The 14809-nt window shown below is 40.4% G+C and overlaps 2 protein-coding genes across 9 annotated transcripts in view; one reads left to right on the forward strand and one right to left on the reverse strand.

The window, feature by feature from the left end:
• Positions 1–9304, reverse strand: part of USP37 (ubiquitin specific peptidase 37) — a 101827-nt gene extending 92523 nt beyond the window's left edge. Inside the window, exons 1-2 of one of the 5 annotated variants that reach the window (XM_086719641.1) lie at positions 9056–9304; positions 3680–3820 (exon numbers count right to left, since the gene is read on the reverse strand). The gene's annotated coding sequence lies outside the window, so the exon portion shown is untranslated. The other 4 variants (XM_086719638.1, XM_086719637.1, XM_086719639.1 and 1 more) reach the window with 4 other exon arrangements.
• Positions 9305–9417: 113 nt separating this feature from the next.
• Positions 9418–14809, forward strand: part of CNOT9 (CCR4-NOT transcription complex subunit 9) — a 30425-nt gene continuing 25033 nt past the window's right edge. For 2 of the 4 annotated variants that reach the window (XM_086719650.1, XM_086719651.1), the window contains exon 1: positions 9418–9662. In XM_086719650.1, coding sequence (XP_086575776.1) covers positions 9444–9662 — 219 coding nt within the window. In that variant the 5' untranslated portion in view covers positions 9418–9443. Of the gene's footprint in view, positions 9663–9692; positions 9858–13812; positions 13925–14809 lie in introns of those variants that run through there. The other 2 variants (XM_086719652.1, XM_086719654.1) reach the window with 2 other exon arrangements.

Raw genomic sequence — 14809 nt, forward strand, 5'->3', positions numbered from 1 at the left:
TAAAACAAATTTTATGTATACTGTTTTCAAATCTCTAAAAACATTGCTAATACAGATTCTTGCTTATAATTTAAGAAATTAAAAATCATCATACTTTGCCTAAACAACTCAACTGGAAAAGCTTAAAAAAAAAAAGTAGTATACAAAGGAAAAACACAGGAGGCCTAGATATCAGGAGCCAGCTGTCACTAATTTATAACTTACCTTTCTAACCATTAGTTTTCTCAACTGTAAATAAGAATAGCAAATGCTATAGCTTTGCAAAACTAAATGAAATAACATACATTAGGCACTGAACAGACAAAAGCTTTAATATGAATGGAATTAGTGTGCACTTTCTGTATTTATTCCTTGCCCACAACACCTCTTTCTTGAAAGACCTCAGATAAATAAGCTGTTAAAAGGGGTCAAAGTCAACCGCCTATAAGAGTCATGCAGGTGACATGACTTAGGCAGGCAAACTCTGAAAACTGCTACTGAAATCTAGCCAATTTTACCATGTAGAATTAGTGAACCCAGCTACTTGCCTGATCATCTAACTTTTCAAGAAAACGAGCTCCACATGTTTGTGTAAAACTGCCCATTGTAAATTGTGGGCAATGAATTAAAATTTATTTTTAAAAACTACAAATCAAGCAAAACCCACCTACAGGTAGGATATAGGCAAGATAGAGCCTGGAGGGCCTCTAGTTTAAGGCTTCTAGGTAGTATATACCAAATAACAGAACAAAATTTCAAAAGAGATGTGAAAACACTTTGAATAGTTAAAAGGTGTTATGCATTTTAAGTCCTCCATTATTATTCACTCACCTCATCAAAATTTTTGAATGCCTACTGTGGTCAGATTTAGATAGTGTAATTTGGTAGGTACATGAATCCATCAGAGAAACAGAGTCCTGCTACTGTTTATAGACCTGTTAACATGGCACTGCTCAAAGTAGTAACTACAGAATTTTGGACCAGCAATGTGTGTTTGTAATACTTTTTTTTTTCTTTTGCAATTAATAATTTGGTGCTTCATTGTTTGGACAGGTCCTTGAGACTTTCTTCCACTAGGCTCTCAACACTGCCAAGAATACATGACCCCTCTCCTACCCCAGTTGCCCTTGCCAGAAACATGAGAGTTATCTTTGACCTCTCTCTTGACGATTATTGGTATTGGATTGGAAATGGAAGATCACAGTAGAGTCCTGTCAAGTCTATCACCATACACCTTACAGACATCTTTATGATGAACTGTAGATCAAATCACATCACTCTTCTCCTTAATATCATTCAACAGCTCCTCATTGCCCTCACAATAAAATCTAGACTCATTAACATGACATAAACACTCTTCATGATCCAGGCCCTATTTACCTCTCTATCCCCACAAGCCCACCAAATCCATCCATCTGAATTTATAATTTCCCCCAAAAAACTATGCCAGTATACTTCTGCATACACTGTGGTCTATCTCTGGAGGATTTTCACGTATTCTCTCCATGCCCCCACAACCCCACTCAATTTCTCTTGGCTATAAAATCAAGGCTTAGCTTAGATGTTATCCTCTTTAAGAAGCCTTTCCCAGCTACCTTTCACTTTTTCTCTCAGCTCACATCCACAGAGACAGTTTCATGCTTCTGTATTTTCCTGTTATATACGTTGTGCTTACCACTAGTGTAACATTTGTCACATTGTATCACAAATTGTTCACTTGTCTCTATCTAGATTTTGCTATTTGAAGATAAGGAATATATTCTTTAATCTCAGCATCCCCATTTTGACAGTGTCTGACACACAAGAAACAAAATGATTAAGAATGAACAAATCAGCACTAACAATTTTATTCAATTTGCTGTTAATATATACAAAAACAGAGGGGCACCCAGGTGGCTCAGTCGGTTGAGCTTCCCACTTTGGCTCAAGTCATGATCTCATGTTTTGTGAGTTCAAGTCCCACACTGGGCTCACTGCTCTCAGCACAGAGACTTCTTCAGATCCTCTGTTTTCCTCTCTCTGCCCCTCCCCCACTGGCACACACATGTGTGCTCTCTCAAAAATAAACATTGAGAATATATATACACATATATGTGTACATATCTATATACACACAACAGCAGATACTGGAACCATAAATCCCTCTTATGTGACCAATATAGGATTATATTTACTAAGCTCTTTATAAGTATCACTATGCAGTGGACGACATACAAGTCATCTTTTGAACACTGCATGTAAGTCTTTTCTACCGGCACCTGAACTTCACTAAATGCAAAGCTGTCCTCACATCTCACCAAGATTCAATGAGAAAAAATCATTTGTGGAAGAACAAAATTAATATGCAATTACAGAATACATTAAAACAAAAACATTAGTAAACTTGCCTAAACTAGGATTCATATTGTTCATTGCTCACTGGAGAAACTCCACTTTCAGAGTTCTGTCAAATTCCCTTACCTTTCCTTATATGTCATTATGGATCAGGGTACCAAATTGAAAGAGAATACTACAAAACCCCATTATCTTAGCGTTTTCTTCACAGACCAAAAGTAAGGTCAATGACCCTGAATTCCTCCAACAAATTTTTAAAAATTAACACTATTTAACAAAATTGGAAGTGTAGATTTCAAAGTTCACTAAAGCATATGAAAAATTAAAAAAAAAAAAAACCTTTAGTGTTATTTCTGTTTCTCTCTATACAATTTCTCCCTATACAATTCTAAAACATTTTGATGCAGTTTGGATTAAGTACATGAAATTTTACTTCAGATATTGAACATTTCCTTAACCATTTCTACTAGCCATCTCTCTTTCCTCTAAGGAAAAAAAAAAAAACAACACCCTGACAAAGTACAGGATGTAAAATTTGCAGAACCAACAAAACTTTTCTTTAATCCCTCAATTTAGTCCATTCCCAGCTCTTGCACTAAACAAATTAACGATATCTACTTTTGTACATTCATCATAGTATCAAGGTTTGCCCTATTCTGTTAAGAGGAAAAAAACTAAGTTTCTTTTTCAGTATGTAGCACTAATCAGCAACAGTTCAACTTTCTATGAATGTAGGACAATGAGGTTTCTTTGAACTCTATAATGCTAATTCCCTATCAAAGGACTATTGGTAAGACAAGGTATAACAAAAACAAATTATTCTTTAAGCATGTCCAAAGAGATTTCTATTTCCCTTTTTTCACAATTATTAAAATTACTGGTTCAACTTTGAGAATTCTATGAAACTCAATCAATAATATTGGCAAAAATGTTTCTGTACCCTGTACACTTATTTACATGCACATATTTTAGGTACTGCTTTGAAAACATCTTCTCTTTAAAATTTTTTTAATGTTTATTTATTTTTGAGAGAGAGAGAGAGAGAGAGAGTGAGGGAGGGGCAGGGAGGGGCGGAGACAACAGAATCTGAAGGAGGTTCCAGGCTCTGAGCTGTCAGCACAGAGCCCAACGTGGGGCTCAAACCCACGAACAGTGAGATCATGACCGAGCTGAAGTCGGATGCTTAACTGACTGAGCCACCCAGGCACCCCTGCTTTAAAAACATCTTTATCTAGAGGGTGTTCTGTGGTAAAGAAAGCATGCTAAAACATAAAACCACTACTATAAAATAAAAGAAAGAAAACTGTTAATTCCTGCCAATTTGCAGACTTTGGAAACACACATCCAAAATAAAAACATTACTTACTTTTCAGTGACTTTTACTGAAAAACCCTATGTAATAACAATTCACCTTTATTCTGATCCTTGTGCCAAAGGCAATGCACTCTTCTTGGGGAACTACTCATATTCTGCAGCTATGCCCGTTCTCCGGAAGCCATCACCTCAGCTAAAGAAAATATAAGTGTGCCTTTTTAAAAGAATCCAATTTATGAAGTTAAAATTAAAAAAAGAAAGCAATCATTTATACAAAAAGATAAACTTTTTGATTATTTAAAAACCACAACGTATCTTACTGAAAACATTTAAAATGTAACGCTCAAGATACACACATATACACACAATCAAAATGAGAGACTTCAAGGCCTACACATTATCAATTTGTGTCTTGGGATATTTCTCTCTGCTACATTTTGAAACTAAGAAGGAAGTGAAAAAGAGTATATTCTTTGTTTACTTTATAAACATTGTTACATAATGATGCCCGAAGTCTCAAAATACCTTTTCCATGATGTGTTGATACACATTTTGAAAGGTGAGTAAATCTGGAGTTTTTACTTTTCTTACAAAACTAACTTCATGGGTTTGTTTCTCAAATTTAGGTTCTCTAAGCCTCAACTTCCCCTGAAGTTCTACCCAAACATCTTTCACGATCTCCTTGAACGCTAGCTACAGTACCAACTGTAAATTCATTTGTTCCCTTACTAAAAAATGATTGAGCCACTTTGATTTGATGGCACCGTGGTAAGAATACAAAATGAAGATGATACAATTCATGCCCTCATTAAGAGGCTCCCAGACTTCTCTACATATTCCTTCTATAGTCATTTAGGCAAAAAAATTTAGAATCAGCTTTACCCTCAATCTCACTCATCTAAAACCCAGCCTTTTCATAGCTGCTATCCTAATTCAGAAACTCCTCATTCTGCCATCACTCTCACCTAATATTTATTATGCAACACTTACTAACCATAGTGCTAAGTGCCACGCATGAATTATCTTATTTAATTTTCACAATAATCTTAAAGGCAAGGATTATTATCTCTATTTTACAGATGAGGAAACTGAGGCTTAAAGAGAGAATTTATCCAAGGATACAGATTCATTAAGAGACAAAACAAAGTCTAACACCAAAACCCATGTTTTTTTTTTAATTTTTTTTTAACATTTATTTATTTTTGAGACAGAGAGAGACAGAGCATGAACGGGGGAGGGTCACAGAGAGAGGGAGACACAGAATCCGAAACAGGCTCCAGGCTCTGAGCTGTCAGCAGAGCCCGACGTGGGGCTTGAACCCACGGACCGTGAGATCATGACCTGAGCCGAAGTCGGACGCTTAACCGACCCAGCCACCCAGGCGCCCCAAAACCCATGTTTTTAACCACTATCACAATGCATCCTCATCAATGATTTGCAGTAACAATCACTTTTCAGTCTCCATTGTTTCAGGATTTCTCCATCCAATGAATCCTCTACTCTATAAATACCCTTTGTAAAGAACTACTCTGTATTTCTTAACAAGTAAAGCATGCACTATTTGTCTCCTTAACTTTCTCCTGGGGGGGGAGATGTGCAAGGAACCTGTCTTACCTTCTTTTGTACTAGAACAAATACAAGCACTTAGTAAGTGCTAAATATTTACTATTGATGTCAATTCCCTATCATACATTTTTTGTAAATTTTATTCTACCATGGTAAGAATACTTAATATGGTAACAAAACAAAGTGTACAATATGATATTGTTAACTATGGGTACAACATTGTACAGCGTATCTCTAGAATGGCTTGTCTTTATCTTGCTTAACTGAAACTTTCTCCCAAACATTAACGGCTCATCACTAAGTATAAAATAAATCCAAATGTTTTTCTGTATCTGGTACTCATATGCTTCCTGTATTTATTTCCTCTTTTTCAACATAAATACTGTTCTACACACACAAATTATTAAATTTTAGTATTTTCTCCCACATCCACCACCAACTTACTTAAATATGGAATTTAAGTAATATTTTGGAATTTTCCAAAAATTTAGTTTTTGGAAACCTCATACCCTTCAGTCTCGTAGTTTAACCTGCTGTTAAAATATATAAACCACTTCTAAAAGCTTTCTTTCCTAAAAAGATCTATAAAACAAATGCACAGAGATAAAATTAATGTGTGACTAAAAGACAGAAGTTGACCTAAAGTTTATCTCCAACTCAAGAGTCTAAAATCTGAATGATTTTATAACCTAAGAATGAGTAAAATCATCCACAGCTGGAAAACTCTTGGGTTTTTTTTTCTTTTGTGTCCTTGAATTTGCCTGAAGAGTGAAAAGGTGCTTGTCATCAGATGACAAGGTATAAGTAAGCTGGTGCTTCTGAAGGACAAGATGGTTCCTAAAACAAGCTCCAGTTTACTTATTCACTCGAATTCTTGAGAAATAGAAATGAAATACCTCCTAGCATATGTTCTAATAAAAGACAAGCTTTAAATAATCACACAATATATAATTACAAGTTCTAAAAAGTGATACAAATATAAAGCACAAGGCATGATGAGACACCATAATAGGGTACCTGATTTAAGACTTCGGGGTAGAGGGTAGAAAGCATCGAGCAAAAGTTAGGCTAATACTGAAGAATGACTTAATTGGGGATGGTCATGCTCGAACAAACCAGGCAACTACAACAGCATGCGCAAGGGCCCTGTAGTGGAAAACAACCTGGTGTGACTAAGGAAATGAAAAGTAATGTAACTAGAGTTTAGTGAGAAAGAGGAGGCTAGAGCAAGATGAAGCTGGTGAAGCTGGAAAAAATCAAATTATACAGAATCCTGTAGACCACAGGGATTTTTAATTTTACCCTAAATTTAATAAACATTTAGTGACAGGAAATCCACAGAAGAGTTTTAAGCAGACAAACAACATGTCACTGTTGAATGCAGAAGTGATATGGTTTATTTGGGTTCAGAGAGGAGAGCAAAAGAAGGAAGAATGAAAGAAAATAGGGCAGACAAGAGAATACTGAAATGATTCAGCTTATAACAATTACAATAACAATACTTATTAGCTATTTATTGTGTGTCATGTGCCATTTAATTTTCAGAACAATACAATAAGGTGATTATTATTCCTATTTTACAGATGAGACTACAGGGAACCAGTGACATTAAGTCCAAGAGAAAGAAGATCGTGGCTTGAGGGGTGCCTGGGTGGCTCAGACGGTTGAGCCTATGACTTTGGCTCAGATCATCATCTTGCAGCTGGTGGGTTCGAGCCCTGTGTTGGGCTCTGTGCTGACAGCTCAGAGCCTGGAGCCTGATTTGGATTCTGAGTCTCCCTCTCTCTCTGCCCCTCCCCCACTCATGTTCTGTCTCTGTCTCTGTCTCTCTCTCTCAAAAATAATAAATGTTAAAAAAAATTTTTAAGATCGTGCCTTGAACTGGAAAAGTGATACTGAAGATGTACAGAAATAGATTCGGACATACAGATGACCCTTGAACATAGGTTTGAAATGCACGGACCTATGTATACAGGGATTTTTTTTTTTTTTTAATTTTTTTTTCAACGTTTTTTATTTATTTTTTGGGACAGAGAGAGACAGAGCATGAACAGGGGAGGGGCAGAGAGAGAGGGAGACACAGAATCGGAAACAGGCTCCAGGCTCTGAGCCATCAGCCCAGAGCCTGACGCGGGGCTCGAACTCACGTACTGCGAGATCGTGACCTGGCTGAAGTCGGACGCTTAACCGACTGCGCCACCCAGGCGCCCCAGGGATTTTTTTGATAAGCACGGTACTGTAAGTGTATTTTCTCTTTCTTACGATTTTCTTAATAACATTTCTTTTGTCTAACTTTATTCTAAGAATACAGTATGTAATAAACACAGCATACAGAATATGTACGAACATTATGCTATTAGCATTCCACTCAACAGTAAGCTATTAGTAGTTAGGTTTTGGAGAAGTCAAAAGTTACACATGGATTTCCAGCTGGAAGGAGTCAGTGCCCTCCACCCTTGCATTGTCCAAGGGTCAACTGTATTGGATATAGAATAAATAGAACTTAAAGATTCATGGGATGAAAGTCAAGAATGGATCCCAAGTTTCTAGCTTATGTAAGTGAATAAGTGAATATGCCGTTAATGAAATGGCATACTGAAAGACAAAGAATTTGGGGAATGGAGATCAAGACTTTGGTTTTAGATATATTATATTTGAAATTCCTAAGAAAAAAATCCAGTGGAGATATCAAGCAGACAATTGGTTATTTAGATCTTGAACTGAAAATAAAGAGAAAAGCCTAGAAGTTAAAATTCTTAATCATCAATATATAGATGGAATATAAAGCTTAGGGCAGAAGAGGTGAATAAGACCCTAGCACTAAACCCAGATATTCCATTTCACTCCATCAAACATCTCTCACTAATCATAGATTACTCTGATGTCACCAGGCTTTTTAGTCCTCATTCTGTTGAATTCAACAGAATTCAACACTACTGATTGCTTCTTTCATCTCGTTTACAGAAGACTTGTCCTCCTCTATACGGTTATTAAACACCAAGAATCCCTCAGTGCTCTACCCTAGGTGCATTTTTTTTTCCAGTACTACACTCTCCATAGGCAATTTCATCCATATCCATAGCTCCAGTTAATTATCAACACGGCAGGTGACATATATACGTTAATTCACATATTCTGCCCAGAACTCTCCTCTGAGCTCCAACCCAGTATATCCAACTGCCTCCTTGACACCCTGTCTTAGACATCTTGTACAGTTAGAGACTTGTAGACTTGTCAGATACTGCCACCCCAAAAAGGCATTTACCCAGAGCCAAAATTTTGAAAAGGATTACCACAAAACCACTACAGGCCAACTCTCCAGAACACAGGATTTTGTTATCAATGATCATTTCCTTTCATGGATCAAGACCTAAAATAGGTAAACCTGACAACCTGATCTGATAGCTAGAAGATGGAGAGCAACCAAATGCACGACAAAAATACAATTCATGTCTTTTAGCGAGAGATGGTTAGCAGAGAGAAGAAGATGAAGAATGGTCAAGAGTGAACGTCCAAGGCCTGATGGGTGTACGGCAACGGAAGTCACCTGAAGAGACAGCAGGCCCTGCTAAGGGGCGAGTGGCGGACGACGACAGCCCCCAGCGAAAAGGGGCCAGGTTTGGATTGCGGAGGAAGAGCGTGACAGTAAAGACCAGGTCAAAGGAGAGGAAAAGCCTGGAGGGGAACCCAAGAGGAGTACCTGTGAGGCCCAGGGAGCGTCCTGGGGGTGGGGGTGAGCTAAACAGCAGCGGGGCGAACTCCAGAAGAGTGAACGCCGAGTGGGCGGACCGCAGGGGGCGGGGGGAGGAGGGACCTGGGGAAAACGGCTCAGTTGAGAAGCTCGCCGCCGGGCCCGCCTTACCTGTGCTTGCGGGTCCGGAGCCCTGCAGTAGCCTGCCGGAAGCACAGAGTCCGCGCGGAGGGGGAGGAGCCGGGGGGAAGGAAGGAAGGGACACCAGGCACGAAGGAGAGGGGCCGCTCGCTCCCCCTACTCAGGGAGAGCGGCTGATGGCGGGAACTGTGACCACACGCAAACACGCACGCACGCACGCACACTCGACGCGACCAGACGAGGCGCGTGCGTGCAACCCTGCAAACTCCGCCTTCCCTACGCCTTCGCCCCGCCCTAGCACGGAGCGAAGTCTCGCCGAGACAGTCCCGCCCCCGCCTGAAGTAGTACGCATGCGCACTTTCCACTTCAAGCACTTTGGACTTTCCGTCATTTCCCCTCCTACACAGCCCAGTTGGGCATGCGCACTGCTTGTCCTCAGAGACGGTCAGGCTTTTCCCGCCCTTCCCTGGCCTCCGGAGGAGAGTCAGAGTTCACGCTCCTCTCTGGGGATACCTGCTCGAAGCCAGAGGATGCGGGGACTAGTAGGTGGCGGACGTCCTTCTGGCCAAGAATCTTAAGGGGCAAAGGACAGACTTTGGGACTATTAACTCCACCAAGAGCCAGGAGGCGGGAAGAGGTGTGTGGGCGGGGTCAGGGGTGAAGGGTCACAGGTCTGCGAAGGGGGCGGAGCGAGCCGGAGGCGGATGGCGGCTGCGGCGGCTCTTCATCTTTGGCGGCAGAGTCACTGAAGCGGGGACGCGGGTCAGGAGCGTCCGGCAGTGGGAGAAGAGCGGCGGCCGCTCTCAACATGCACAGCCTGGCGACGGCTGCGGTGAGTGGCTGGGCGTTCCGGCCTGGGCCCAGACCCCGTCCTTAGCCCGGCTTTTCGGCCTCCTCTCCCAGGTCCCCTTGTCGGGCCCGGTGTCCCAGCTCCTCCTGCCCTCAGTCTGCGAGGCCCGGGCCCTTCCGTCTTGGCGCCTTCACTCTGGTGGAGCCAGCCCCCACTTTCCTCTCCGGTCGGCTCTCGCAGCCTCCTGCGCCGCGTATCGCGTTCTTTTCCGGCCCCGGGGCCTGGTCCCGCGCCGGAGCGCCTCCCTCGCGGCCGGGGCAGGCCATTCATGGATTCATTGCGCTGACCAACAGTCTCAGGGTGCCGGTTGCGTGCTGGGCGTCGGCGGGGACGAGGGGGAATTCCGTGGTCAATCTGACACGGCCCTTGCTCTCGGAACTCGCTCGCTGCCTGGGCACTTCGCAGCGGGAAAGAAATGGCTTCTAGCTCACACCACTTGTTTTACAGGTGGAAAATCCGGGACCGGGAGAAGTGAACACCTATTACGTCTGACTTACGGTTCTCTGCCCTTAAAATCTTTTTCACACATCTCATTTAATCAGGGCGATCTTTTAATAAGAAAAACGGACCGTGTAATTCACCTGTCTGAAGTAGTTCTTGGACTTTCCATTGCGTTTAGATAAAATCCAGACTCTTTGCTGTGGCCTATGAGGCCCTCCCTATACGATACGGTCCTTACGTTTGCGGTCTGGTCTTGTGTCATTTGCTCCGTAGGCTCCAGCTGCGTTGGCCGCCTGCCCCTTCTTATACCTGCGCTTTTCTACTTCACTTGCAGTTTCTGATTCTCTATTCTTGGGATGCTCTTACCACGTACCACCCCCCCATTGCGCGCGCGCGCACACACACACACACACACACACAGCCGGTGGGTGTAACTGGCTCGTCTTCCTTGGGTCTCTGCCTAAATCTCCCCAGAGTAGCCTTCTCTTGATCACTCTCTTTAAAGAGGTTTTGTAACCCCTAACTTTTCTCTCTTAAAATATCCTTCTCAGCGTTTATCTCAATTTGTAATTTTTGTATTAACTTACCTGTTTGTTGACTGTCTACTTCTTGAGGGCAAGGACAGAGATCCTATGGATCTTGTTTACATGGTTACCCCAAGTGCCAAGACGGTTCCTAGCACGAAGTTTGGTCTCAAATACTTAAATGAATGAAAGAGTATAGATGAGGGAGGTGACTACTGAGAGCACATAGCCATAATGGGGAAATGAGATCATATGATTTGAGCACACTCTTCTGAATACCAGTTGTACTTTTTTTGTTCCACTAGGGTGAAGTGACTTAAGATGATAATACACTGGAAGTGCATTATCAGGCAAAATGACATAAGTACTAAATAGAGAGAAAAAAAAATTGCTTTAATTTTAAATATAAAAAGTGAGGGGTGCCTGGGTGGCTCAGTCGGTTGAGCGGCCAACTTCAGCTCAGGTCATGATCTCGCGGTCGGTGAGTTCGAGTCCTGCGTCGGGCTCTGTGCTGACAGCTCAGAGCCTGGAGCCTGTTTCAGATTCTGTGTCTCCCTCTCTCTGACCCTCCCCCATTCATGCTCTGTCTCTTTCTGTCTCAAAAATAAACATTAAAAAAATTTTTTTAAATAAATAAATATAAAAAGTGAAAAAGTATGCTGAATGTGACTCAGCTGTAGAAAACATTGTCACTTCTGGGGCCAGTGACATCTCTGCCTCCTCTCACCGTGCTTCTAAGCATTTGTAACTACTCAGAGTATCCACTCTCTGCATTACATCTTTCTATTAAGTGATTGCAATTTCCCCAGCTTTTTTGTTTCTTCTCCTAAATTACACATGTAATTTGGGAAGAAGCAAGTCAGAAGATAAGGTTGCTGCTAGTAGGGGAGGGACAGGTTACCCAAGGGATTCTTGTAAGTTTGGCTTGTCCATTTCCCACAATCTGATTGTGTCTTCTCCAGGCTTTGGTACCAAACTGCTCTTTTATCTGTGACTATCCAAACTCTGTACCTATTCACTTCCTTTTATTTTCACTTATCCCCTAATGCATCTTTTGAACAATGATTAAGGTTGTGATTCATTACTTATAATAGACACTAATTATATGTTTCTTCAAATAAGTTACATTGATTTAAAATCTGAGCTTTTAGGGGCTCCTGGGTGGCTCAGTTGGTTGAGCATCCGACTTCGGCTCAGGTCATGATCTCACATTTGTGGGTCTGAACCCCATATTTTTGTGAGTTTGAGCCACACATTGGGCTCTGTGCTGACAGCTTGGAGCCTGAAGCCTGTTTCGATTCTGTGTCTCCCTCTCTCTGCCCCTCCACTGCTCGTGCTCAGTCTCTCAAAAGATAGAATTTTTAAATAAGTTAATAAATTTAAATTTAATTTAAAATTTTTTAATTAAAAAAATCTGAGCTTTTAGATACATTTTCATCTGTTATGCTATTGGGAATCACACAAAAGTTCTGACAAGTTGCTTTGTACCACTCATTCACTAGACTGTTTGGTTACTGAGGAAACTGAAGCATAGAAAAGTTCAACCACCTCTTTCCCAATCTTTCATGCCTTCTATTAGACTAAACTGCCTGTATTATTCTGATATGTGTAAAGGGATAGTCATGGTGTATATTACTGGAAATTGAGAAGAGTTTAATGCAACACTACCTTTAATCTAAGCCCATTGAGAAAATTTTTTTTGCTGAATGATGAAAACCTATACCTGTGTATGCCTTTATCTCTTTTTTAAAATAACAGGTAAAGCATTAGTTCAGCTAGGGAGATAGTACTATCAAATGAGAATGTGATCACATGTGAATGCAGGATTTTATTCACTAGAGGGAAGAATTGAGATAATTTGGAAAGTATCTTAAATTTTGAGTCTTCAGTAGTGTATTATGCTAGAAATGTACAGTATGGTATATTCTTGTCATACTTTACAGAATACATTTTAACATTGTCATTATTGCCACCATAAAATATAATTTCTTTCTCACATCTGTGAACTAGGGACAGAAATGCCACACAGGATTATTCTAAAAATGAAATGAGAATAACAAAGTGCTCAGTTGTTGGCCAGATACACTCATTGGTTAAGTGACTTGCTCCCAGACTTCAGCCTTGGGACTATAATTCCTGCCTCAGCAAAGTAACAAATCACCTTGTTGTGGACCTTGGAGGTTGTTTCAGATTAGTAGAACTACAGATTTTCACATATTGTGGGTCTTTAATGACTGTTCCACTAGTGATCTAAAATAGCCAAAGGTAAGCCTTTATTTGAGAGATGCATTGGGTATGAATTTTTTAAAAAATTTCTCCACTAATTTCCACTGGTGGTCTTAGTATCCTTAAACCCATGTTTTTACCCTCACTTTCCACGTAACCAGTAGCATCATCAGTCAGTTTACATCTTTTTGTTGAAGCTGTGCTGGATTCCCAGGTGCTCTCCTGTTTGGCAAGTAAAGGGAACATTGTGCACTCTGAGGGATCTGATTTAAATGCTGTCTCCTCCCATGTCTCCTGTTGAAGTTTTAAGCAAATTGCCTAACTTCTCTTTGCTTATTCACTTCAATTTTTAAAGGGGTGTTTTGAAGAACATCCTGGCCCTTCTAAAAATATGAAGATAATTAAGCTAATTTAATATTTCCTTTGGCACTATTTAGAAAGTGTGTTTTCTTGGAGAATCATCAGTATGCAGACACCAAAGCCACATGTTAAGTCATCTCCAGATTTAGGAAAATAATCTCTTTCAATCTTGTGACATTTTTCTTTATTCACTGTCCCATAGTTACTGGTAGCAAAACCAACAGGTACTTTGGCTCTTGAATATAAAGTTATATTGAGAGGTTTGGTTATTTCCTGGTTTAAAAAGCCATCAATACCAATTTTTTAACTGATGAGGGGGGAAAGTCTTATTTTGCTCCCACTTAAGGATAACGTGGGTCTTTTTTTTTTTTTTTTTTTTTTTGAAGTCCGAAATCTCTTTCTCCTTTTCACGTGGAGTTAAGATCTTTCAGAGATAGATGACGAACTATCAGTACCCTGTGTGACACTTAAGAGTTTAGCCATTGATGACTGACTTTGGTAAGTGTCTTGCCTTGTTAAGCTTTGTTGAAAGGAAAAATTTACTTGAAATACATTTTTCATATCCAAACCATTAAACAGAAGAGAGGAGGGTGATTCTCTCCTAAATTTTGGTAATATAAACATTTTTTAAACTGATCTGTTGAAAGGACCACTAACTTTAAGGAGGTTATACCTAAAAATGTACAGTTCTATATGATTTCTAATCTTGGAAGTAAGTGTTGAGGATGATAACTAATAGTCCAAATCATACTTCTCATAAATGACTTTCTGGTTTCTGTAATTGAACCCCTGTTTATCCAAGTCCAACTATTAATGACCTGTATTAGAATAGAATGTTAAACTCAAAGTTCTGTATTGAGTTCTTAAAAAATAATTTCTTCAACTTGGAAGGATCATTGTGATTTCAATCCTACAGACTAGGGTAGGGCTTACTGATTGTATAAAGAAGTAGACTACAGTTTGAATTTAATTCCAGCATACACTCACAGTGTGAATTTGAGTCTGCTAAACCTCCCTGAACCTGTTTCCTCTTTGAATTCTGAGGTAATCCTCAGTGACTGGTACATTGGTATAAACATACTATGTTTTGGGGTGCCTGGGCGGCTCAGGTGGTTAAACGGCCAACTCTGGATTTCATCGCAGGTCATGATCTCTCCGTTTGTGAGTTCGAGCCCCTGTTGGGCTCTGTGCTGACAATGCAGAGCCTGCTTGGGATTCTCTCTCTGCCCCTCCCCTGCTCGTGTGTGTGTGTGTGTGTGTGTGCGTGCGTGCGCTCTCTCTCTCTCTCTCTCTCTCTCTCTCAAAATAAATAAACTTTAAAAAAAGCGTGTTAAAAAAAAAAGTATGTTTATGTTCAATATATGTTCCTCCTCTATAATTTCT

Source organism: Puma concolor, chromosome C1 (assembly GCF_028749965.1).
Source record: "Puma concolor isolate L17-30 chromosome C1, mPumCon1.1.hap2, whole genome shotgun sequence".
Lineage (NCBI taxonomy): Eukaryota > Metazoa > Chordata > Mammalia > Carnivora > Felidae > Puma > Puma concolor.